The sequence below is a fragment of the Stenella coeruleoalba genome, assembly GCF_951394435.1.
Source record: "Stenella coeruleoalba genome assembly, chromosome: 2".
In the NCBI taxonomy this organism is placed as follows: domain Eukaryota; kingdom Metazoa; phylum Chordata; class Mammalia; order Artiodactyla; family Delphinidae; genus Stenella; species Stenella coeruleoalba.
Window position 1 is genome coordinate 1,498,223 of NC_137147.1, and position 25,858 is coordinate 1,524,080.

The 25,858-nt window shown below is 54.2% G+C and overlaps 2 protein-coding genes across 13 annotated transcripts in view; one reads left to right on the top strand and one right to left on the bottom strand.

The window, feature by feature from the left end:
• Nucleotides 1-329: 329 nt before the first annotated feature.
• XRCC3 (X-ray repair cross complementing 3) lies at nucleotides 330-18,687 on the top strand. The gene is made up of 9 exons (XM_079914993.1): nucleotides 330-359; nucleotides 10,081-10,184; nucleotides 10,340-10,646; nucleotides 12,317-12,454; nucleotides 12,595-12,807; nucleotides 15,792-15,946; nucleotides 17,965-18,177; nucleotides 18,260-18,306; nucleotides 18,392-18,687. The coding sequence occupies exons 3-9, from the start codon at nucleotides 10,592-10,594 to the stop codon at nucleotides 18,609-18,611; spliced, it is 1,041 nt and encodes a 346-aa protein (XP_079771119.1). The 5' UTR covers nucleotides 330-359; nucleotides 10,081-10,184; nucleotides 10,340-10,591; the 3' UTR covers nucleotides 18,612-18,687.
• Nucleotides 16,653-25,858, bottom strand: part of KLC1 (kinesin light chain 1) — a 58,371-nt gene continuing 49,165 nt past the window's right edge. For 7 of the 12 annotated variants that reach the window (XR_013827343.1, XM_079914985.1, XM_079914991.1 and 4 more), the window contains 2 exons: nucleotides 17,392-17,464; nucleotides 16,653-17,030 (listed from right to left, as the gene is read on the bottom strand). Coding sequence is in view for 8 of the 12 variants with exons in the window: in XM_079914991.1 (XP_079771117.1) it covers nucleotides 17,028-17,030; nucleotides 17,392-17,464 (76 nt within the window). In the remaining 4 variants the exon portion in view is untranslated. Of the gene's footprint in view, nucleotides 17,031-17,391; nucleotides 17,465-18,780; nucleotides 23,199-23,240; nucleotides 24,355-25,858 lie in introns of those variants that run through there. The other 5 variants (XR_013827340.1, XR_013827341.1, XR_013827342.1 and 2 more) reach the window with 2 other exon arrangements.

The following is a 25,858-nucleotide window of genomic DNA, read 5'->3' on the forward strand; positions in this document are numbered from 1 at the left end:
GAGCCCCGCCCCGCCCCGCCCCGCCAGCGCGACTGACAGCGCCTCCGCCCAATAGCCACGCCAACCACGGAGCGCAGACCAATCGGCGCCAGATGTCCGTCCCGTCGCTGCGCTCTCCAATTGGCGCAAGGGTACCTCCCCTGCCACCCTGCGGTCGGCCACCAATAGGCAGTGAGGGCCGGCCCGAGCACGCTCCGCCCCCTCAGGGCTATTGAGACTTTGGATTGGCCAATTAGTCGGCAACGTGGGCGCCGCTTCCTCTCTGATTGGCGTATCCGGCGCGAGGCGCCCGGCGCTCATTGGAAGAGTAGGCTGCGAAGGGTAGGATGGCGCGAAGAAGCCTGTGGAGCGCGGGCTAGGTAAGTGCGAGGAGTAGTGGTTGCTGTGGTCCGGGGCGGGATGGAGGCAGGGGTGGCCTTGGGCACCGAGAGCGCAGCTCGGCGCCCGCGCGGCCCTCCTCCTGGGGCTTTGGGGGGACGGGGTCGCGCGTCATCGATGCCCCAAGCCGCGCTTCGCACCCGCGGGCGGGCGGGCAGAAGGCACAGCCGAGCGAGGGTCCGAGCGAGTCCCGGTGGCGGGAGGGAGCCCGGTGCCGGGGCCGCGCGGGCTGGCTAGCGGGGCTGGGACCGGAGGGCCCCTGTCCTGGGGCCGTCAGCCCGCACAGCTGCAGGGCCAGTTTGGGCTGTGGCAGCAGTCTAGGGGCCGTGGGGTGGGGCGGGAGAGGGTTGGGGGTGGACAACCTCGGAGATGCAGCGCCCGATGGGAAGAGCAGATGTGCGTAGGTGGCAGGGTGCGTCTGCAGGGCGCCCTGGTCCATCGGACGGCCAAGGCGGGGTCTGCCGGACACCCAGGTCTGGGGGAGTGGGGAGTGCTCAAAGCCTCAGGGGCTGAAGAGAGAAGAGATGCCCAGGGCAGAAGACGATCCTGAGAAGCGACAGGGGCCAGAAGTCCAGGCTGGCCAGTTCTGGAGAAACCACAGAGGTGGCCCAGCCGTGGGAGGACCTGTATGGCCACCCAAGGTCCCAGGTGAAAGCGTCCTCCCAGCAGCCCAGGATGAAGGAGTGCTCGTTGGCGCCCTTTGTGGGAGGGGGAGCCGGAAAAGATGCCCATCCTTGAGAGTGGGCTGCTCCCAACAGGGCTGGACACCCCAGGGCAGGTCAGCCTCTGGATGACTGAGTTCTGCAGAGTATGGAGACCAAATGATTCCCTTTGGATTTGTTAACAGGTGGGCTGTGTAAACTCAGGGTCGGCCTAATTTGGGTCGGGGCTTAGAACACACAGCCCGGACCTGCATCGCAGGCCAGCCACTTGCTGGCTGCATGACCTTAAGCTTGTCGTTTAACCACTCTGTGCTTCTATTTTCTCACCAGCAAAACAGGGGTTATAATATTGCTCGTGTGATGTCTGAGTTCATACCTGTCACGTGCTTGGAAGAGACTAAGTGTTTGATAAAAGTCAGCCCTCGACCTTCCATTACCTTTGGTGATTTTAGGGCAACATCAGTGGAGCTGTATGTAGTTTGCCTGAATTTAGCTCCGAACTTGGCCAGAGAAAGAATTAACAGTTTCAGTGTGTGGGGATTGGGTCCTCCCACCCCGACCAACCCTCCGGGTCCTTTGGGTGGCTGTCTGGTTGAGCGGGAGAGGCCCTGAACACGTTTATTTTAGTGCATTAGTTTTTTGTTTTTTTTATTTATTTATTTATTTATTTTCATTTCTATATTTATTTATTTTTTTTAACATCTTTATTGGAGTATAATTGCTTTACAATGGTTAGTTTCAGCTTCACAACAAAATGAATCAGTTATATATATACATATATTCCCATATCTCTTCCCGCTTGCGTCTCCCTCCCTCCCACCCTCCCTATCCCACCCCTCCAGGCGGTCACAAAGCACCGAGCTGATCTCCCTGTGCTATGCGGCTGCTTCCCACTAGCTATCTATCTTACGTTTGTTAGTGTATATATGTCCATGCCTCTTTATCGCTTTGTCACCGTTTACCCTTCCCCCTCCCCATAGCCTTAAGTCCATTCTCTAGTAAGTCTGTGTCTTTATTCCTGTTTCACCCCTAGGTTTTTCATGACATTTTTTTTTTTTAATTCCATATATATGTGTTAGCATACGGTATTTGTCTCTCTCTTTCTGACTTACTTCACTCTGTATGACAGACTCTAGGTCTATCCACCTCATTACAAATAGCTCAATTTCGTCTCTTTTTATGGCTGAGTAATATTCCATTGTATATATGTGCCACATCTTCTTTATCCATTCATCCGATGATGGACACTTAGGTTGTTTCCATCTCTGGGCTATTGTAAATAGAGCTGCAATGAACATTTTGGTACATGACTCTTTTTGAATTATGGTTTTCTCAGGGTATATGCCCAGTAGTGGGATTGCTCGGTCATATGGTAGTTCTATTTGTAGTTTTTTAAGGAACCTCCATACTGTTCTCCACAGTGGCTGTATCAATTTACATTCCCACCAACAGTGTAAGAGGGTTCCCTTTTCTCTACACCCTCTTCAGCATTTATTGTTTCTAGATTTTTTGATGATGGCCATTCTGACTGGTGTGAGATGATATCTCATTGTAGTTTTGATTTGCATTTCTCTAATGATTAGTGATGTTGAGCATCCTTTCATGTGTTTGTTGGCACTCTGTATATCTTCTTTGGAGAAATGTCTATTTAGGTCTTCTGCCCATTTTTGGATTGGGTTGTTGTTTTTCTGTTATTAAGCTGCATGAGCTGCTTGTAAATTTTGGAGATTAATCCTTTGTCAGTTGCTTCATTTGCAAATATTTTCTCCCATTCTGAGGGTTGTCTTTTGGTCTTCTTTATGGTTTCCTTTGCTGCGCAAAAGCTTTTAAGTTTCATTAGGTCCCATTTGTTTACTTTTGTTTTTATTTCCATTTCTCTAGGAGGTGGGTCAAAAAGGACCTTGCTGTGATTTATGTCATAGAGTGTCCTGCCCATGTTTTCCTCTAAGAGTTTGATAGTTTCTGGCCTTACATTTAGGTCTTTAATCCATTTTGAGCTTATTTTTGTGTATGGTGTTAGGGAGTGATCTAATCTCATACTTTTACATGTAGCTGTCCAGTTTTCCCAGCACCACTTATTGAATAGGCTGTCCTTTCTCCACTGTACATTTCTGCCTCCTTTGTCAAAGATAAGGTGACCATATGTGCGTGGGTTTATCTCTGGGCTTTCTATCCTGTTCCATTGATCTATCTTTCTGTTTTTGTGCCAGTACCATACCGTCTTGATAACTGTAGCTTTGTAGTATAGTCTGAAGTCAGGGAGCCTGACTCCTCCAGTTCCTTCTTTCGTTCTCAAGATTGCTTTGGCTATTCGGGGTCTTTTGTGTTTCCATACAAATTGCAAAATTTTTTGTTCTAGTTCTGTGAAAAATGCCAGTGGTAGTTTGATAGGGATTGCATTGAATCTATAGATTGCTTTGGGTAGTAGAGTCATTTTCACAATGTTGATTCTTCCAATCCAAGAACATGGTATATCTCTCCATCTATTTGTATCATCTTTAATTTCTTTCATCAGTGTCTTATAATTTTCTGCATACAGATCTTTTGTCTCCTTAGGTAGGTTTATTCCTAGATATTTTATTCTTTTTGTTGCAATGGTAAATGGGAGTGTTTTCTTGATTTCACTTTCAGATTTTTCATCATTAGTATATAGGAATGCCAGAGATTTCTGTGCATTAATTTTGTATCCTGCCACTTTACCAAATTCATAGCTCTAGTAGTTTTCTGGTAGCATCTTTAGGGTTCTCTATGTATAGGATCATGTCATCTGCAAACAGTGACAGCTTTACTTCTTCTTTTCCGATTTGGATTCCTTTTATTTCCTTTTCTTCTCTGATTGCTGTGGCTAAAACTTCCAAAACTATGTTGAATAAGAGTGGTGAGAGTGGGCAACCTTGTCTTGTTCCTGATCTTAGTGGAAATGCTTTCAGTTTTTCACCATTGAGGATGATGTTTGCTGTGGGCTTGTCATATATGGCCTTTATTATGTTGAGGAAAGTTCCCTCTATGCCTACTTTCTGCAGAGTTTTTATCATAAATGGGTGTTGAATTTTGTCAAAAGCTTTCTCTGCATCTATTGAGATGATCATATGGTTTTTCTCCTTCAGTTTGTTAATATGGTTTATCACATTGATAGATTTGCGTATATTGAAGAATCCTTGCATTCCTGGAATAAACCCCACTTGATCATGGTGTATGATCCTTTTAATGTGCTGTTGGATTCTGTTTGCTAGTATTTTGTTGAGGATTTTTGCATCTATGTTCATCAGTGATATTGGCCTGTAGTTTTCTTTCTTTGTGACATCCTTGTCTGGTTTTGGTATCAAGGTGATGGTGGCCTCGTAGAAGGAATTTGGGAGTGTTCCTCCCTCTGCTATATTTTGGAAGAGTTTGAGAAGGATAGGTGTTAGCTCTTCTCTAAATGTTTGATAGAATTCGCCTGTGAAGCCATCTGGTCCTGGGCTTTTCTTTGTTGGAAGATTTTTAATCACAGTTTCAATTTCAGTGCTTGTGATTGGTCTGTTCATATTTTCTATTTCTTCCTGATTCAGTCTTGGCAGGTTGTGCATTTCTAAGAATTTGTCCATTTCTTCCAGATTGTCCATTTTATTGGCATAGAGTTGCTTGTAGTAATCTCTCATGATCTCTTTTATTTCTGCAGTGTCAGTTGTTACCTCTCCTTTTTCATTTCTAATTCTATTGATTTGAGTCTTCTCCCTTTTTTTCTTGATCAGTCTGGCTAGTGGTTTATCTATTTTGTTTATCTTCTCAAAGAACCAGCTTTTAGTTTTATTGATCTTTGCTATTGTTTCCTTCATTTCTTTTTCATTTATTTCTGATCTGATTTTTATGATTTCTTTCCTTCTGCTAGCTTTGGGGTTTTTTTGTTCTTCTTTCTCTAATTGCTTGAGGTGCAAGGTTAGGTTGTTTATTCGAGATGTTTCCTGCTTCTTAAGGTGGGCTTGTATTGCTATAAACTTCCCCCTTAGAACTGCTTTTGCTGCATCCCACAGGTTTTGGGTCGTTGTGTCTCCATTGTCATTTGTTTCTAGGTATTTTTTGATTTCCTCTTTGATTTCTTCAGTGATCACTTCATTATTAAGTAGTGTATTGTTTAGCCTCCATGTGTTTGTAATTTTTACAGATCTTTTCCTGTAATTGATATCTAGTCTCATGGCGTTGTGGTCAGAAGAGATACTTGATACAATTTCAATTTTCTTAAATTTACCAAGGCTTGATTTGTGACCCAAGATATGATCTATCCTGGAGGATGTTCCATGAGCACTTGAGAAAAATGTGTATTCTGTTGTTTTTGGATGGAATGTCCTATAAATATCAATTAACTCCATCTCATTTAATGTATCATTTAAAGCTTGTGTTTCCTTATTTATTTTCATTTTGGATGATCTGTCCATTGGTGAAAGTGGGGTGTTAAAGTCCCCTACTATGAATGTGTTACTGTCAATTTCCCCTTTTATGGTTGTCAGTATTTGCCTTATGTATTGAGGTGCTCCTATGCTGGGTGCATAAATATTTACAATTGTTATATCTTCCTCTTGGATCGATCCCTTGATCATTATGTAGTGTCCTTCTTTGTCTCTTCTAATAGTCTTTGTTTTAAAGTCTATTTTGTCTGATATGAGAATTGCTACTCCAGCTTTCTTTTGGTTTCCATTTGCATGAAATACCTTTTTCCATCCCCTTACTTTCAGTCTGTATGTGTCTCTAGGTCTGAAGTGGGTCTCTTGTAGACAGCAAATATATGGGTCTTGTTTTTGTATCCATTCAGCCAATCTGTGTCTTTTGGTGGGAGCATTTAGTCCATTTACATTTAAGGTAATTATCGATATGTGTGTTCCTATTCCCATTTTCTTAATTGTTTTGGGTTCGTTATTGTAGGTCCTTTCCTTCTTTTGTGTTTCTTGCCTAGAGAAGTTCCTTTAGCAGTTGTTGTAGAGCTGGTTTGGTGGTGCTGAACTCTCTCAGCTTTTGCTTGTCTGTAAAGGTTTTAATTTCTCCATCAAATCTGAATGAGATCCTTGCTGGGTAGAGTAATCTTGGTTGCAGGTTTTCTCCTTCAACACTTTCAATATGTCCTGCCACTCCCTTCTGGCTTGCAGAGTTTCTGCTGAAAGATCAGCTGTTAACCTTATGGGGATTCCCTTGTGTGTTATTTGTTGTTTTTCCCTTGCTGCTTTTAATATGTTTTCTTTGTATTTAATTTTTGACAGTTTGATTAATATGTGTCTTGGCGTATTTCTCTTTGGATTTATCCTGTATGGGACTCTCTGTGCTTCCTGGACTTGATTAACTATTTCCTTTCCCATATTAGGGAAGTTTTCAACTATAATCTCTTCAAATATTTTCTCAGTCCCTTTCTTTTTCTCTTCTTCTTCTGGAACCCCTATAATTCGAATGTTGGTGTGTTTAATGTTGTCCCAGAGGTCTCTGAGACTGTCCTCAGTTCTTTTCATTCTTTTTTCTTTATTCTGCTCTGCAGTAGTTATTTCCACTGTTTTATCTTCCAGGTCACTTATCCGTTCTTCTGCCTCAGTTATTCTGCTATTGATCCCATCTAGAGTACTTTTAATTTCATTTATTGTGTTGTTCATCGTTGCTTGTTTCATCTTTAGTTCTTCTAGGTCCTTGTTAACTGATTCTTGCAATTTGTCCATTCTATTGTCCATTCTATCTCCAAGATTTCGGATCAACCTTACTATCATTATTCTGAATTCTTTTTCAGGTAGACTGCCTATTTCCTCTTCATTTGTTAGGTCTGGTGGGTTTTTATCTTGCTCCTTCATCTGCTGTGTGTTTTTCTGTCTTTTCATATTGCTTATCTTACTGTGTTTGGGGTCTCCTTTTTGCAGGCTGAAGGTTCGTAGTTCCTGTTGTTTTTTGTGTCTGTCCCCAGTGGCTAAGGTTGGTTCAGTGGGTTGTGTAGGCTTCCTGGTGGAGGGGACTAGTGCCTGTGTTCTGGTGGATGAGGCTGGATCTTGTCTTTCTGGTGGGCAGGTCCACGTCTGGTGGTGTGTTTTGGGGTGTCTGTAGACTTATTATGATTTTGGGCAGCCTCTCTGCTAATGGGTGGGGTTGTGTTCCTGTCTTGCTAGTTGTTTGGCATAGGATGTCCAGCCCTGTAGCTTGCTGGTCGTTGAGTGAAGCTGCGTGCTGGCGTTGAGATGGAGATCTCTGGGAGATTTTCGCCGTTTGATATTATGTGCAGCTGGGAGGCCTCTTGTGGACCAGCGTCCTGAAGTTGGCTCTCCCACCTCAGAGGCACAGCACTGACTCCTGGCTGCAGCACCAAGAGCCTTTCATCCACAGGGCTCCTTAATTTGGGATGATTGGTTGTCTATTCAGGTATTCCACAGATGCAGGGTACATCAAGTTGATTGTGGAGCTTTAATCCGCTGCTTCTGAGGCTGCTGGGAGAGATTTCCCTTTCTCTTCTTTGTTCTCACAGTTCCCGGGGGCTCAGCTTTGGATTTGGCCCCGCCTGTGCCTGTGCGTGTAGGTCGCCGGAGGGCGTCTGTTCTTTGCTCAGACAGGACGGGGTTAAAGGAGCCGCTGATTCGGAGGCTCTGGCTCACCCAGGCCGGGGGGTAGGGAGGGTCACGGAGTGCGGGGCAGGCCTGCAGCGGCAGAGGCCGGCATGACGTTGCAGCCTGAGGCGCGCCGTGCGTTCTCCCGGGGGAGCCGTCCCTGGATCCCGGGACCCCGGCAGTGGCGGGCTGCACAGGCTCCCCGGAAGGGCGTGTGGCTAGTGACCTGTGTTCGCACACAGGCCTCCTGGCGGCGGCAGCAGCGGCCGTAGCGTCCCATGTCCGTCTCTGGGCTCCGCACTCTTAGCCGCGGCTCGCGCCCGTCCCTGGAACTCTCTCAAGCAGCGTTCTTAATCCCCTCTCCTCGTGCACCAGGAAACAAAGAGGGACGTAAAAGTCTCTTGCCTCTTCGGCAGGTCCAGACCCTTCCCCGGACTCTCTCCCGGCCAGCCGCGGCGCACCAACGCCCTGCAGGCTGTGTTTACGCCGCCAACCTCAGTCCTCTCCCGGCGCTCCGACAAAAGCCGGAGCCTCAGCTCCCAGCCCCGCCCGCCCCGGCGGGCGAGCAGACAAGCCTCTCACTGGTGAGTGCCGGTCGGCCCGATCCTCTGCGCTGGAATCTGTCCGCTTTGCCCTCCGCACCCCTGCTGCTGTGCTCTCCTCCGCGGCTCCCAAGCTCCCCCACTCCGCCTCCCGAAGTCTCCACCCGCGAAGGGGCTTCCTAGTGTGTGGACACTTTTCCTCCTTCACAGCTCTCTCCCGCTGGTGCAGGACCCGTCCCTATCCTTTTGTCTCTGTTTAGTTTTTTCTTTTGCCCTAACCAGGTACGTGGGGGGTTCCTTGCCTTTTGGGAGGTCTGAGGTCTTCTGCCAGCGTTCAGTAGGTGCTCCGTAGGAGTTGTTCCACGCGTAGATGTATTTCTGGTGTATCTGTGGAGAGGAAGGTGATCTCCGCGTCTTACTCTTCCGCCATCTTCCCGGAAGTCCTCAGTGCATTAGTTTTGAAAGAAGATCTTCCCTCATTCTCCCCTTGAGCCCTTAGTTTGAGTCAACAAAAGCTGCCGGAAACCCGAGTGTTGCCCCCAGGGTGGAGGTGGGCCCATCTGCCGCGGCCCCGCCTTCCTGTCCCAGCGTGTGTTGGCGGCGTGGGGTCCTCAGGCCCCCTCAGAGCCCCAGAGCCCCAGAGATGCAGGAAAGCGATTCCACCTGGGAAGGCTCGGGGACGTAACTGGAGTTTCCTCAAAGCCTTGTGCTGGGCCCTAAGAGTTGATGCACCTTCACACAGCAAACAGCGCCCGCTGTCAGCTGTGCCCCTGAGACGGTACCTGCACTCGGATGCTCCTGGAAGGCCCCGCTCCGTCCAGGCCCACCCCGTGCCTGCTACTGGGTGCTGCCTGGGCACATGCTTGTCCCCGGTTGCAGAAGCACAGGCCTGGAGGGTGGCTGGCTCACCCGGGCCCTGCTCTTGGTCCGGCCCCTGGGCCAGTGTCGGGTACCCAGCGGGTGCTCCGCCAGTGGGCACTCTGCTTCTGGGGGCCCCACCCCCATCACGGAAGCTTGAGGCCCTTCGGCTGGTGGCCACCCACTGGTTTTCCCGCCCCGTGTCCAGCTGCTCGTCAGGATCCGAGCCGTATACACAGGCACCTCCCGGCTGTGTCCCCACGCAGGCTCCCTCCCCCCCGTCATTCAGAATCCAGACCCCAGCCCACTCCCGCTTCAGGGCCCACGCCGGGGCGGGGGGGGTGGGGCGCTTTCCACACGTCCAGGGGAAGAACACACGCACTTCCTCTAGAATTTACAAACCCAGGTTGGTATTCTGTCCAGATGTCTGATGCCCGGGCGTCTCCCACACGGCCTCAGGGTGCACTCCTAGCTACTCAACATCCCCCAGCCGCCTTGCAGCTGGTACCGGGGCCCTGCACTCAGGCCGCCCTTCTGCTCTGATGTGCAGTCCTGAGGGCCTCGGTGTCTCCCCTCAGCCTCAGCAGTGTCTACTGTCAGCCCTGCCCCGAGCAGCTGGCCTGGGAGCCCCCTGCCCCCTACGCCAGCAGAACGTGGGAGCAGCCTGCTGGCCCGGAGACCCCCTGCCCGGGCTGTGGGCCCCAGAGCCTCGTGCTGCCCCTCCCAGAAGCTGCCTCCAGAGGCTCCCTGAGCAGACCGCAGATGAGGGGGTGTACACGGCCTGGTTCTTTAAGCTCCCGGAGCAACCTGACACCATCCGGAGGCCCGGGCCTTGCTGCTGCTGCTGGACGCTGAGCCTGGCCTCTGCTGAGTGGCCATGGCCTTAGTGTTGCTGCCCTGCTGCATCCCCGGCTGTGCCGTCTTGGGTGGACACGCCGCTGGCTGCCCCTCCTGCCAGCGGGGAGGGCAGGCTGCAGGCCGGGCCAGACTCGGTGTCCGCTGTTCTCTGCTGGGGCAGCTCGGTGGTCACAGCGGTTCCGACCTCCTGGGCGTCCTCTGAGATCCACCACACGTGGCCTTTTCTGTTCTTTCCAGATCGCCGTGGAGACACACTTAAGGAGAACGCAAAGCAGGCTCCACTCGGGTGAGCCCGGCGCGCACGGGCCTCTGACTGTATCCGCCGCCGTCACCCCAGAGAGGTGGGTCAGGGCAGGGCGCCCCTGGCCTGGGGGGCGTGGGGCTGGGACACAAGCCGGTTTCTCCCGCCTTCTGCGGGGGATGAAGTGGGCTGACCTTCAGAATGTGAGGCGGGGGGTGGCTCTTCAGATGCATCTGTGTGTGGATTGAATCCTAGGTTCTGAGTTACCGAACAATTGCCCGGACAGAAGCGCCGCCTTGGACGTCTCTCAGTGCTGTCCCTGTCCCTGGTGCAGTGAAGCCTCTCCAGGCTCCGGGCTGATGGTGTGGCCCTGTCACAAAGGGAACCGCGCACCTGGGCTCCGCCACTCTGCTGCACTCAGCTCCCGGGCTGCTCGAGGGGACGACAAGCGCGTCAGAATTGTGTCCCTGGGAATCCGTCCATCTCTGTGGTCACCCCATTGAAAAAATGGACGTGGATCAGTTGGACCTGAATCCTAGAATTATTGCTGCAGTTAAGAAAGGTGCGTTTGCTGATGTTTATATAAAGTGATTGTGTAAAAGCATGAACGCACAGATATACACACCTCATGTAGAACAGGCTTACCAGGTTGCCTGTCCGAGCCTCGGGGACCCTCTGGTTACTGATCCCAAGACAGCTGGTCCTGATCAACGCCCTGATGCTGGAATGTGCCGCAGGTTTTTCAGTTTTTCAGTTGTGTGTGTTTTTAACTGAAAGGACTTCTTTTAAGTTAATTTCATTTTCATCAAAGCAGTACACACACAGTGTCTGAAAAGTGAAACGGAACTACTTACCACTTAGGAGTCTTTTAGCAGCATTTTGTATTTATATCTGGGTTGCTGGCGAGTGTGCTTGTGTTGCTGTGTTTGATTTGTCTGTGTTATGAGTCCTCACAGGCCTCCTGTTTTGGGGGTGAGGGCAGGCCGGTGCCCGTGTGCCCCTACTTCCTCCACACCTCCCCCCCACAGTTGGAACACAGTTTGGGTCCCATTAGCCATCAGGTTGTGACTAGGGACATAATGGCTGCCACTGAACCCAGGGTTATGACTGTTTCCTTTCTTGTACCGTCTCTGGTTTTTCCCCCCAGAGTTAGTGGTTGCCTCCTTTTTTCATGCACTGCATCTCCTCTGTACTTCTGATTATTCCCACGTCGCAGTAGGTCTGTCAGGCAGCAGTGGCTCTTTTCTAAATGCTCAAAGGGTTGGCCAGCCCACCGAGTCTGCTGGCATCTGGGCGCGTCCATCCCCAGGCTGCACTGGCCCCTCCGCAGCCCGGCCGGTGCCCCACACCCGCCCTCTGTTCTCCCTGCCTCCCGGGGTGTCTGTGAGGGACGCTTCGACATCAGGTGCTTGTGAGCAGGTGACAGGGGCCCTGAGTGAGCGCAGGGCTCGGCAGCAGGGTGCCCCCCTGCTCCTCCATCCTGAGAGCACAGCAGTAGTTTTGTTTTCCCCTTTCATTCAGTCTTTGTCTTTTAACTGAAGCACTCAGTGCATACGTATTTAAGGTAATTCCTGATAAATGTAGGTTTAACCCTCCCTTATTATGCTGCGCTGTTTGTCCTATTTTTTGTGTTGTTTTTCTTTTATGCTTTCTTCTGGATTGGTTGGATCTATTTTGAGCGTATTTTTTTCTTTCTACTCGTTTGAAAGTAATATGCTTATCTAAGCTCAAAATTGTTCATTTTCCTCATGAAACACCAGCTCCCTTGGGCCGTTCACCCTGTAACCCAGCCCTCCGCGGCACTGCCACCAGCATGCTGACTCTTCTTTTGTCTGTTCACCCCACTGGCCATCCCGTGGCCTGGGTGTTCCTTTGGATCCCTTCCTGCAGCTTCTCCCTCGTGTATGGTTCCCCCGACTCGGCCTGGGCCCTTCCCAGGCTGTGCACACACAGACCTGTCTTGGGAGATGTGTCCGGGCGGGCATGGGACCAGGCGGAGGCCGCTGCTCCCGGCACCAGGGAGAGGCCCAAGCATCCGGCTTCTGCAGCCAAGACGTGGGCCTCCCCAGGCCCCTTCCCTCCCGTCCCGTCACGGTCGCCCTCTATCCGGGGGTCCCTGCAACTTCAGGGAGCAGGTGGACTGGCCCCTGCCCACCAGGTCCCCAGAACTGGAGGATACCTGTTGTCCCTGCTGTGTCTGACCTTGTCTTGTAATTGATTCTATACCTTCAGCCAAACTGAGGTCAGTAAAGGAGGTTCTGCATCTTTCTGGACCAGACCTGCAGAGACTGACCCGCCTCTCCGGCCCCGACGTGCAGCGCTTACTGAAGGCGGCCTCCTCACACCTGCAAGGAAGCAGCGTCTGCACAGGTGCCCGGTGCCCTGGGGTCTGGCTGGAGGAGTGGGGCGTGGGGCTGAGCCCAGAGGCCACGGCGCTGCAGCCCGAGGGGCCTCCTGGGCCGGGGGCGGCTGTGCGGGACTGGGCTCACCTGTTGTTTCCCCGCACCCAGCGCTCCACCTGCTCCAGCAGGAGGAGCAGTTCCCTGAGCAGCACGAGCGCCTGAGCATGGGCTGCCCCGTGCTGGACGGGCTCCTCCGCGGCGGGCTGCCCCTGGACGGCATCACCGAGCTGGCCGGACGCAGCTCCGCCGGGAAGACCCAGCTGGCACTGCAGCTCTGCCTGGCCGTGCAGCTCCCACGGCGACACGGAGGCCTAGGGGCCGGTGAGTGCGGCCACTTCGGGGGGCGGGCAGGGGTCCTGACCTGTCACCTCGCGGGCACCTGCCCTCAAGGCCAGAGGCTGCCCCTGGGGGCCGTTTTCCAGGGTTCCCGTCTCTGTCTTCACAACCGCTCTGCGATTCCTGCCTCAGGAGAGGGAGGTGGGCCAGGGACCCCTCAGTGGGAGGGAAAGTGCAGAGCCCCGGGGCCTGGCCGAGGGGGGACAGAGCCGGCCTGGGGTGACTCCGAGAGACATGTCCCCTGCAGAGGCTTGGCCCGCAGCCACTGTGACCGCATTAAATGTGGGGCCTGAGGCACATTTTCCTGAGAAAGTGATTTCCCAAATCAGGTCTGAAAGGCCCAATTTTGAAAAGAATGGCCAGGCGGCTCTGCACTTCAGAAAACGTGGAGCTCCCCCCCGCCAACCCTCAAACGCTGGGCCGCCTCGCCGCCAGCTTCTCGAAGCCCCTCTGTGGGCGGGCACCCCACTCATCTGTCCCAGTGAGACGCCCAATAGGGTGTGGGGCGAGGAGCTTCGAGGGCCGTGCGACTGGGTTTGGCTGTGACCCTTCTGTCCAGGCCTCTCCCAAGATGCGGAGAACACGGGTGCCGCGGCGTTGTGACGAGGGTCTCGGCCACGTCGGGGGCTCCCCAGGCAGCCCTGCCCCCGGGAATGGGCTGGAACGTGCCAGGGAAGGTTAGGGAGGCCTCAAGGGTCAGGAGCTCACCACTGACACGGTCAGACGGTGCTTCTCCCTCCATCCTGCATCTCTTTTCCAAGTTTGAAAGTCTGTTGAAACAGAATCGGGTCAAAATGAAAGTTACACACTCACAAATAGGGCACGCGGACGTGGTGTCAGTGCTTCTGGCTCTTCTCTGGGTCCCCTCCCCGGGGCGGTGCCGTGACCGGTACAGCGAGAGGAACGGTAGGTTTAGCCGTGGCCCTGAGAGTCCTGGTGGGGCTCAGCCAGCGCACCGCCAGATCACAGGCCTTTCTTATTTATTTATTTATTTATTTTTGGCTGCGTCGGGTCTTCGTTGCTGCACGCAGGCTTTCTGCAGTTGTGGTGAGCGGGGGCTGCTCTTCACTGAGGTGCGCAGGCTTCTCATTGCGGTGGCCTCTCTTGTTGAGCATGGGCTCTAGGCGTGCGGGCTTCAGTAGTTGTGGCGCACGGGCTCAGTAGTTGTGGTTCGCGGGTTCTAGAGCTCAGGCTCAGTAGTTGTGGCGCACCGGCTCAGTAGTTGTGGTTCGCGGGCTCTAGAGCACAGGCTCAGTAGTTGTGGCGCACGGGCAATTAGTTGCTCCGCGGCACATGGGATCTTCCTGGACCAGGGCTCGAACCTGTGTCCCCTGCATTGGCAGACGGATTCCTAACCACTGTGCCACCAGGGAAGTCCTGAGGCCTTTCCTCTTTCTTTAACTCAGTGGTTTTTAGCATTTTCACAAAGTTGTGCGCCCACCACTACTATCTAGTTCCAGAACATCTCATCACCCCAAAAAGAAGCCCCATCCCTATGAGCAGTCACTCTGCACTCTCCCCTCCCCCAGCCCCTGGCAACCACCCATCCGCTTCCTGTCTCTATGGATTCGCCTGTTCTGCACATTTCAAATAAACGGGATCATGCACATGTGCCCTTTCACCCAGGGTTCACCCACGCTGGAGCACGTGTCGGTGCTTCCTTCCTTTGCAGGGCTGAATAATGTTCCTTCACGTGTACAGACCACAACTTAGCGACCCTTTCATCCGCTGACAGTCATGTGGGTTGTTCACACCTCTTGTTCGTGCGTGGCTTCGGGTGGACACCTAGGAGTGGGATTGCTGGGTCGTATGGTAGCTGCGTGTTCCGCTCTTTGAGGAACTGTCAGACTGTTCTCAGCAGTGGCTACACCGTTTCACTTCCCATCAACGACGCAGGAGGTTCCAGTCCCTCCACGTCTGAGCCGACGCTTGTCCCTCTGACGCCAGCGTGGGTGGCTTCTCACCGTGGCGCCGACCGCACCCCCGGTGGCCGGTGACGTTGGCCGTCTCTTCACGTGCTGCTGCTCATTTGTGTGTTTTTGGAGGAATGTCTGTTCCAATCTCTTGCCCATTTAAAAGCCTGGGTTATTTGCCTGTGGAGCTGTAGGAGATCTTTATATAATCTGGACACTAAACTCATCAGATAAACAATTTGCAGTATTTTCTCTATTCGGTTGTCTTCTCCCTCTCTTGTTGGTGTCCTTTAAAGCAGTTTTTCACTTTGATGATGTCCAATTTGTTTCTTGCTTGTGCTTCTGATGTCATGTCTGAGGACCCACTGCCTAACCCAAGGTCATAAGGTTTACCCGTGTTTTCTTCTAAGAGTTTTGTGGTTTGGGCTCTCATATTTGATCCATTGTGATTTAGTTTTCCTATATGGTATGAGGTAAGGGTCTAATTTCATCCTTTTGCACGTGGGTGTCTCTGTCCCAGCGCCATTTGTTAAAAATACTCTTTCCCCACTGAATTGTCCTGGGGCCTTTGTTGAGAATCGGTGGCCCCTGGTTCTTTGCAGCGCAGGACTCCGGGGGTATCTTCTGGTGGGGATTCCAGGCCCCTGGTGATGCATCGCCTGTGTTTTGTTTACTGGCTTTTCCAGGCGCAGCAAAGACAGTTACCACCAGGTAGCCCAGAACCATAGGAGGAGCCTTGACAGTGGAATTGAGGGAACATCCGCCCAACAGGGCCTGGGAGGGGCATCTCCCTGTGTCTGCAGGAGGGGGCGTTTCCGAAAGCCGGGAGCCCCTACAGTTCCCCTCGCTCCCACTCGGACAGCCCAGGGTAGGCAGACCCACAGGGTGAAGTTCCGGCAGCGAGGGGCCTGCGCTGGGAGATGGGCGCCGGCCGGCCCCCATGCTGGGTCAGAGGGGCAGACCCACGAGAGGCAGTGCAGGAAGGAGAGGGTCGTTGGCCTTTGGCGGGGCGGCCTCAGGCCACCCCCAGCTGCTCACCGCCCTGCGGCTTCCCAGGGGCCATTTACGTGTGCACAGAGGACGCCTTCCCCAGCCAGCGTCTGCAGCAGCTCATCGCTCAGCAGCAGCGCCTGCGGATAGATGTCCCAGGGGATGTGCTCAGGAAAATCAAGTTTGGCCACCAGATCTTCATCGAGCACGCAGCCGACGTGGTAAGCGTCTGAGGGGAAGCCGGCCGTGCGGGCGGGCCACGTGCACGACCCGCGAGGTCAGGCCCCGGTGCCCACCTGCGGCGAGTCGCCTGCTGGGGGCCGTGTGCTCCGCTCAGGCTGGCACTACTCGTTACCTGGACTCAGGCTGAACTGAGCGTCCAGTGTGTTTCTGGCAGCCTAACCCCAAGGGAAGAGCGGGCAAGGGAGGGCACCGGACACGCCACCTCCTGCCCCCTAGAGGAGGCCCCGGCAGGGCACAGAGGTGCCCGCGGCCCAGAGGACGGGACCCGCCGTCCAGGCCACTGGCCCGGCAGCAGCCGTGGTGTAGGGTTGTACCTCTGCCTCTGAAGGAGGGGAAAGCCCCCTTGTCGAGCCCCCCCCCCCCCCGATTGCTGAGCACGCCTGGCAGGGCCGCTGGGGCGACACCACACCTGGAAGCCATCCCCGGGTCACGCACCCTCCCCGTGGGCAGACAGCGGTGGGAACACAGAGGGCAGTGGCCCCTGGGGAGGGGGCAGGGGCAGGCAAGCGGCCGGGGAGCAGCCAGCTGAGGTCATTGTTTGGGGCTGAATAACGAAGCAAAGGCTTCAGGAGGGAGATGGGAGACGGAGTACAGACCAGTGCCCCGAACACAAGTGTGCAGAGCCACCCACCCGGGCCCTTCCCCCATTTAAGAACTGCTATGAAAAGAATTTCCGGTAAAGGATGAGCTGTATAAACTTTTAATTTTAAAAAATTTTACCGTAAAATACATGATCACACATAGCACGGGGAAGTGGCACGATGAGCGGTGGCACGCGAGCCCGGGCTGGTTCAGGGCACGGGCGGCCCGCGGTGGACCGGCGGCAGGTGGCCGTCCCCTAGGGGCCCAGCGCGGCCGTGGCTTTGCAGGTGAGTGCGCGCTGGCGGCGGGCAGCGCGGTTATTAGCGTGACGGTGCTCAGGGCGTGGACACAGGAGAAGACGAGGTCAGTGCTACAGGCTCCGGCTCCAGGCCCTCCAGCCTCGCGACCGTCCCCTGGCTGTCACAGGGCCCTCTGGACTCACACAAGCAGCACAATCCTCATCCTTCCGGTGCATCCTCACTGAGAAACGCAGCAGTGGGTCAGGGCCAGGCCGACCGAGACCCCGGCGGGGGGTGGGGGCACATTCCTAAGTTCTGTTCCGGGAGCAGCTCTGGTAGAGGAGGCCCCCAGCCCCTCGCTGGTGTCTGCCCAGCAACTGGGGGGCCCTGCCGGGGGGAGGCGGGAGGTGCGGACCAGGGCCTGATGCTGCTGCACAAACAGAGCCTCGGGGTCCCAGGCCTCCTCCCGGGGGACGGGGTCTCCAAGCTAGGCCCCTCTCGAAGTGCCGACGCTGCAGCAGGCGGGTGCAGCCCTGCCCCCGCCCCCGGCCCCCCGGTGCCCCAGCGCCGCCTGAGGTGGCGGGAAGGGGTGCAGGACTCACGTTAAGGCTGGCGTCCTCCAGGCCGCTGCTGCTGCTGTCATTTTCCACAGAGAGGGGCTCTGCTGGAGACACCCTGGAGAGTTAACAAGCACAGAGTCGAATTTCATCCCAGACACCCAACAGCTCTCAGGAGTGCCTGACGGGATGGCCAGTGTGTGGCCACTGGGCACCAGGGCCGAGTCCAGGCCGGCAGGGCCAGGCGGCCCCAAGGGACAGGGCTGCCCCGAGCACAGTGCGTAGGGCCTTGGGGGGCAGGTGGGGCTGGCCTGGAGGCACCTGAGGCCCCACGCCGGGCCGGTGGCGTCCTAGCACACAGCCTGGGCGCGGCCCGGGGGGCTTCACGTGGGAGGCAACGCTGGTGGCAGGACAGACTCGGGTCCCCGCACACCTGCTTCCTCCCTCCACTGGGTGGGGCTGGGCAGTCCTGGTGACCGTGGTGGTCCGGGTGGTCGGTGCCCAGCACGGGGCCACTGAAGGGGAGGGGCCCGGCCACCGTGATGGCCCAGGACGGGGCGTGGTGAGGGCCCCCCCCACCCGCGGGGGTGGTGACGGCCACCTCTCCTCGGCTTCCAGGACACCCTGCTGGAGTGTGTGCGTAAGAAGGTGCCTGTGCTGCTGTCGCGGGGTATGGCCCGCCTGGTGGTCATCGACTCCGTGGCAGCCCCGTTCCGCTGTGAGTTCGACCAGGCGGCCTCGGCCCTCAGGGCCCGGCATCTGCAGGCGCTGGGGGCCGAGCTGCGCCGGCTGAGCTGCACCTTCCGGAGCCCCGTGCTGTGCATCAACCAGGTGGGACCCCTCCACCCCTGGGGAGGGCGAGGCCGGGGGGGCCGGGTCCTCACCGCCGCTGACCCCGATCTGGACCCTCCAGGTGACGGAATCCACAGAGGAGCGGGGTGTGGCAGCCGGGCCGCCGGGGTGAGTGGGGCGCCCCGAGGGCAGGGGTGGCGGGGCCCGCAGATCCACACACAGCACAGGACAGTCGGGCTGTTTTCTGTCTCAGTGTCGGGGGAGAGCGGGCTTCTCCGGCCCTGGGCATAACCTGGTCCAACCAGCTCCTGGTGAGGCTGATGGCCGACCGGCTGCGCCCTGAGGAGGCCGCCTCCGCCGCGCCCCGCCGCACCCTGAGGGTGCTCTCCGCCCCCCACCTGCCGCCTTCGTCCTGTTCCTACACGGTCACCGCAGAGGGTGTGCGGGGGACACCTGGGACTGAGTCCTGCTGACGTGTGGCCCTCCCTCTGGTTAGGGTCCCCTCAGGTACCAGGGGCTGCAGGAAGCGCCCAGAATCCACAGCCTGCCCCCACCCCCACCGGCTGCTGCAGCGTCTCTACAATAAGCAGCAGCTTCCCCCCCCTGGGCCCACGTTAGCTCCCGCCCGGATGCAGGCCCCTGGGCCCCGGCCAGACAGGGCCTCCACCTTGACCCCCACAGGCTCCGCGTCCCCTTCCCAAAGCTCCCAACACCCACGCCTCGGGCCACAGCGGGGCCGAGGTCAGACGAGTGCCCACTGGCCCTCCTCACCCCATGGTTGGGCTGTCGGCTCCTGGCCGCCAGCACACCCCCTGGCCCCGGTCTGGCACAGGGTGGAGAACACACGGCAGGCCAGGCCGCAGGGTCCGGGAGAGGCATCGGGGCGGGGAGAGGTGCCTTGTGCGCTGCCCCTGCCACCAGCCCCCCAGCCCGCAGCGAGCGCTAGCAGCCTCGGCGCCGGCTTGGCCCATCTGCCGCGAAATCCGTTCTGGGCAGACGAGAACTATTCCAAAGGGAGAGCACATCCCGCTGTGCCCTCAGTGCCTCCTCCAAGGCTGGCCACAGTGGCCGGGACCGTCAGCCCTGGCCTGGGGGCGCATCCACTCTGGCAGGGCGCTCCTGCACTGTGCAGAGAACTCGGGACCTCCCATCAGCCGGGGTCCTGCTGCATCGGGCCAGAAACTCCAGAATCTGAGCATCTGGTCGTGGCAGCACAAGGCCCCACGGTCACCAAGGGACGTGACTGCCCGGTTCCGGCAGGGCTGCGCCGCCTTCACCCCCATCATCACCCTGCCTCTGCCCCCTCCCCGCTGCTGCCCGGCACAGAGCAGCCCCGGCCGGACAGACGTGCCGGGAAGGCACTTGCAGCCCCTGGACCCTCACCAGCGCTTGCTCTTTGCCAGGCACTGTCCTCAGGACTCATACACGTGACGTCTGTCCTCACAGCCTGGGGCAGCCCTGTCACTGCACTTTCAGCGCCATGGCCACCCTCCCACAGCTCCAGGAGCTAGACACTGGTCCCAAGCTCCCACGGGCTCACTGGGGCGGGGCGGTAAACCCGTCACGGGGCACACGCTTTGTGCCCGTCATTCTAGGACCGGATGATCCAGTTACAACTTTCATCATGTTTTCAAAGTAGTCTGTGACCCTAAAAAGATTGGGTGCCTAACGTTAAACAGGAAAGGGTTCTTTTAGGGTTGGAGTTTTACAAGAGAGCCTTTCCACAAAAGTACAGGGGCTTTACAACAGGAAATAAAACACTTTATTTTTGTAAGTAAATATAAACAGTTCCAAATGATTTCCTAGGCGAGTCACACCAACAGTGAGAAAAGAAAACCACTGCTCCAAGACAGAAGGTATGTTTCGTGGCCAACCCCCTGCAGAGGTGCGGACCAGCACAAGCGCACCCACATTCGGCCTCTGGGCAGCCGCACCCGCCCACCAGGCAGACAGGCCGCCCTGGGGGTGCTCACCCACCAGGGGCCATAGAACTTGGCAGTGGGGTTTTCTCTCTGTGTCTCAGGAACACCAAGCCCCAAAGCAGTGTCCACCCTACCTCCCTGGCCTCTCAGCCAATCCCATCCCCCAGAGCACACCCCAGGGACAATCGGACGGTCCTCACAGGCCTGTGACCCCCGAGGGGTAGCTGCACACCACTGTATACACCATCTGAGTCCTCCTGTCGTGGTGGAGAACTCAGTGGAAGCCGCACAGGTCTTTACGCATCAGCCCGATTGCACGGAGGAGACGTGTGCAGGACGATGCTCGCTTAGCTCACTTGAACTTCACCTTTGGTTGGTGCTGTCCAGTGCTGCTTTAGTTTCCGGATATCCCATGATTACACAGTACAACGTCTAAACATACCAAAAGTTGGCCTCGTACAGATGTAACATGCCTTCCCCAGAACATTCTATGAAGTTATAACAATGAGTGCTACAAACTAAACTCTGAATTCTTAGCAGTACTTATACTTTACTGTAAAGACAATAACTAATTACATGATACTCCTAGCAGCCTCCTGACCAAACAAATAATAGGGACTTTTTTTAAGTTTCAGAAAATACCTGAATCCCTGCAGCACCAGCAGTGCCTGCTCCGCCTGGGGAGGGGCGCAAGGGTCAGGAGGCCCAGCTCTCCACGACCTCAGCCCTCAGACGCTCACGTAGACCCTCAGCTCCTCCACTGCCAGTCCGTCCTCTGACCAGGGGAGTCTAACTTGATAGACACAGCACAGTGTAGAAATGGGTGCTGGCCCCCTAGGGTCCCCTCACCAGGAAAGGAAGAGGGAGGGCTGGACCACCCCCACTGCTCTCTCCGGGAATGTTAAAATCCTGACTACCAGACTGCAAGTAGGTTACAACCTGGCTTCTCTCTATTTTGATACAAGTTCAAAAATCAGACACTGCCGAGTCCCAGGTAGCATCCCCTCTGAGACACGAAGGCTTTTACAACCCAGTTTCAGGAAGGCCCTCGAGCCTCTCTTACCCCGAATGCTGTCTCCATGTGGCCTTACAAAGGCCACCATAACCCTCGGGGAACCAGGGCCAGAGGGCTCAAAGCCAGACAAGGTTCAACTAAGGCCCCTGCAAAGAAGGTCTCTTTTCACCAACTGGAAGCTTAAAATTAAATCCTGTTCTTAGCCTCATGTTTATTCTTTCTAAATGCCCTTTGTTTTTCCAGAGACAACTGTCACTAAGGGAAACCGAGTGGGTTTCAGATGTCCTGTACCAGATCTGTGGCTGGGAGGAAACTTCAATGTAGTGGGAGGAGGAGCCAGGACAGCTTGGTCCCCTCCTGGTTCTGATGTGACACAGACACATCACCCCCACTGCACCTAAACGTGAACCTGAAAGGGCCACAGTGCCCACGTGGGGACACAGCTCTGCTCTTTTTTCCAGTGGTTTCTTACAACCCATCATATTTTTTTAAACACCTCTAGAGAGCATTTTGAAAGTTCCTGATCCATCGGAAACTGCAAAACCTAAGGAGTCAGGAGCTGAGGAAAGGAGTGTGGCCAGAGGAGACAGGCTGCAGGAGACCGGTCAGCCTCGAGGGCCCCCAACACCGGGCCAGGGTGTCTGCCTCTGGGGGGGGCACAGCAGCTCTCACCAACACAAGCACCAGTGCCCTGAAGTGATCCACTACTGAATTATAGAAACTTTTAAACAAAACTTAAGTTAAAGTCTAGCCTTGCTGTACCGAAACCCCAGGACGCTGCTGCCTCTAGCCCTCAGTCCGAGGTCCACAGTGGGGGTGAAGGACACGTGCAGTCCAAGGGCACCCCACAGTGGGCACCCCCTAGTCCCCACAGGGAGCCCAGGGAGCACGTAGCACCCCAGCCCAGTGCAGTTGTTGAGGAAAAGGTGGCTGGAAGCGCCTTTGCTCAGTGACACCACCCATATGATAACATTAAGGTAAACTAGAAACTAACCCTGACAACATTTCACAAGGACGCTCACAGCTTTCCAGATCCTTTCAAACCTCCTCAGCAGGGATGTGCCCTTGTACAGTTGGCATCATCTGGAATTACACCTTCTTAGCCTACCAGCTAGTCTCACGGATTCCCTTAAGGAGTAATGTCTCAGGGTTGGTTTGAAAATGTATTTGTCAGGCCTTCCCTGGTGGTGCAGTGGTTAAGAATCCGCCTGCCAGTGCAGGGGGCACGGGTTCAATCCCTGGTCCGGGAACTGAGCCTGTGCTCTAGAGCCCGTGACCCACAACTACTGAGCCTGTGAGCCACAACTACTGAAGCCTGCACACCTAGGGCCCGTGCTCTGCAACAAGAGAAGCCCCCGCAATAAGAAGCCTGCACACCGCAACAAAGAGTAGCCCCCGCTCACCACAACTAGAGAAAAGCCCGTGCACGGCAACAAAGACCCAATGCAGCCAAAAATAAATTAAAAAAATAAAATAAGATGCATCTGTCAGAACCCACCCTGTGTTACTTAACGCTACAAAGAAAAGCTTTTTAAAAGGAACACATGCATCTCCGTGTGCTAGTGTACAGAGGCCTGGAGGAGGGAAAAGGGCTCCAAAGGGGCTGAGATGCAGACCAGGAGGGGGTGCAGGCCTCCCCGCAGCTACCCCATCTCCCCCGCTCCCTAATCCCAGCATCGCTGCCACAGGTCACTGGATTCCTAGTCTCAAAGGATGTAGTTTAAGGTTCCAGTCTTAATGAACAGCCTTAACACAGTATTACAATTGCAAGCAGGTTTCGGTGCTGGGGCTGGTGTCCATGAGCAGCGGCCGACCCCGAGTGCGCTGAGCCAGCTCCATACCTGGCCGGGTCCCGCCGCCGGGCTTTGGCAGCTCTCGGGCACTAGGGCTGCAGACCGCCTAACAGAATTCGGGGCAAACCTCCAGCAGGTGGTGGAGGTCACCATCCAGCCAAGGAGGCGACCCCAGGGCCGCCCTGCAGGGGGGAGGGGCCTGGCCAAGCTTTGAGGGTCTCAGCGCTCATTAGCCTTGGGGGTTAGTCTAGCTCTGCCTCGACCCGTGGGGGCCAGGTCGGCGTGGCTGGCACTGAGAGCTCTGGAGTCTGCCAGACAATTATTTCGTTCCTGCGTGAAAAAACAAATGGAAAAATTATTCTTAACCAGTACCTCACATGACGCCAGCTTCCAGTGGTCTCGGCACTAACAATAGCTGCACAACTCACATCAACACACGAGAGTCCTGATGCTCAGATGTGTGTGTGCAAAACACAAGAAAGGGGAGCAAAAGGACTGTGTTAGCTCCAGACCTTTTAAAAACAAAAGTAGTTTCTTCTATCGTCATCGTCAGGAGTGCATCCTCCCAGCACCCTGCAGCTTTTAAACTAGAGGCCCGATGACAGCATCCTGGGAACAGCCGCCCCCCGCAGCGTGCTGGGGGTGAGGGGGAAGGCCAGCACTCCTGCCGGCCCGTCACCGTCCCTGTGCGTCAAATAGTTTACCGGTGGGACTGAGTTGACTGGGAGAGCTGCTGCACCAACAGGTGTGGGGACCAGGACACCTGGTCCTGGTGGACAGCAGCCAGGCCACAGAAGGGGCCAGAGGCCTGGGCGCACCCAACAGTCACACATGGAAAATAAAAAGGCCATTTGTAATGGAGAACAGGATGCCAACAGTTTTAAGTGCAAAGGTGACCGGTCTGTGCGAGAGACTTGGACAGGTGACAAAGTGCTAAAGACTATTTGTCAAAGTGACTGTACTTAGTGAAGTTCTGAATAGTTTTAAAACACTGAACAGCTTAGCTAGACATTATATTAGTTATAAACTACTAGAAGCTAAAATCATACAAATAATACAAATTAACAACTGGCCAAGTTTTGATATTACTTCATCAGAATATTTAATTTTTAATTGTCAATCAACGTATTTGTAAAGATCATTAATTCGTACACTGAGAATGTTCACAACATTCCCATAATTCAGATGGTTAAGTTCATGCCGACTATGAAAGTGTCATTTATGGTGTCTATGTGTCCTGAATCAGGAACACTAAAATGCCCACAGGCTCTGCTGAAAGGGTAGCAGCGGTGGGGAAAGGCCAGCCAACATGTAAAGGGTGTAAGTGGGGCAGTCCCCACAGGCTCTGCTCAAAGGGCAGCAGTGGTGAGGAAGGTCCAGCCAACATGTAAAGCGTGTAAGTGGGGCAGGGCTCCTTACTTGGAAATGGTCTGCGGCCGCCGTGCCACCCACGTTAAGGACAGTCAGAGAACTGGCACGCTTCATGCTGCACCCAGGACGGCGGACATGCAAGGACAAACCGTCAGCACATCAGTCAACCAGGAGCAGAGAGCACAGCAAAGCCACCCCTCCAAAGCTTCTGTCACCATGGGGGCCTGGGACCATCCCTAACGGAGAGGAGACCTTTATCTCACCCAGACTGGGATACCCACTGGGATACACGTACAACCCAGATCTACTCTATTGCACCCAGCAGAAAAAAGCGAAGTTCCTCTGCGTCTTTCTCAGCAAAAAGTTTATCTTTGAGCCCCATAAAGCCAGTGTCGCTGCAGTTTCACTTGTTAAAACCTGGCTCCTATAGGAGCAGAGGGGCTCTGCCAATGCCACCCGCTGACTTCGGCGTGGGAGCCCGAGGAGCCTCCTGAGATGAGTTTCAGGAAGGGATCCTCAACGACTCCCGTAAACCTCGCCCCTAAGTGATCGCGTCAGAGAGAGACCCTCAAGGGACTTCCCTGGTGGCACAGTGGGTAAGACTCTGCGCTCCCAATGTAGGGGACCCGGGTTCCATCCCTGGTCGGAGAACTAGATCCCACATGCATGCCGCAACTAAGGAGCCCACCGGCCACAACTAAGACCCGGCGCAACCAAATAAATAAATATTAAAAAAAGAGAGCGAGACCGTCAAAGCTCAGTATTAAGATCAAATGCATAAATATATTTTGTAGATTTTTCTATATTAAAACTAGGCAAAAATAATTTTTTATTAGTAAAATAAACTCTAAGGCTAGTATTTCTCTGCTCAGAAACCAAAATTTAAAACATATTTCATGGCTTTTCATTTACAAAAAACATACTGATTTTTATATATATATATATAAAATTTACTTTTTTCTCCCGTTTAACACCTTTAAGATACTTAATAAAATATCTTACAAATTACCTATAATCTAAACTTATAGACAGTCGTAAAATTACTGTAATTGCTTACTGCCACCACGGATGACCTCAAACAAAGCCACCTTCTCTTTTAAAGCTAAAAGAACCAATATGAAGGGTTATTTTTAAATGTTTATAATAGGATCAGTAATTCTGAATTTGAACTACTATGAAACCAACAGTGACCACTATTATTTACAAGCTGAGGGCATGGCTGCAAGGGTGAAGCACAGGTGTGAAGGCTGAGCACAACCAGACACAGACACACACACACGCGCGCGCGCACCAGCTGCAGGGACCAAAGGTCCACGTGATGGACGCATGGCCGCCAGCGCCACAGGCACAGTGCCAGGCAAACAGCAGGCGCTTACTGAGCTCTCAGTAAACAAACTACACTAAAAGCAAAACCTTAACTGGCTCATCCCCAAGTATTACAGAACTCACTCCCCAAACTTCCCACCTAGGACAAGACAAAAACATCCCAATGAACCCCACACAAGTGTTGCCAGAGCTCTGGACAGGTTTTCCTCTATTCAGAACCACTAAAGGACAAAGGATAAAATCAAACCAAATCACCAGTGAATTATATTCTGCCATATTTAATTATTCTGTTA

Excerpts from the sequence above, each read along its gene's own strand:
- XRCC3 (XM_079914993.1), top strand. The coding sequence starts at position 10,592 with ATGGACGTGGATCAGTTGGACCTGAATCCTAGAATTATTGCTGCAGTT. Across the intron at positions 12,455-12,594 it reads AGGAAGCAGCGTCTGCACAG|CGCTCCACCTGCTCCAGCAG; the intron begins GTGCCCGGTGCC and ends CCCCGCACCCAG. Across the intron at positions 18,178-18,259 it reads CCGTGCTGTGCATCAACCAG|GTGACGGAATCCACAGAGGA; the intron begins GTGGGACCCCTC and ends TGGACCCTCCAG.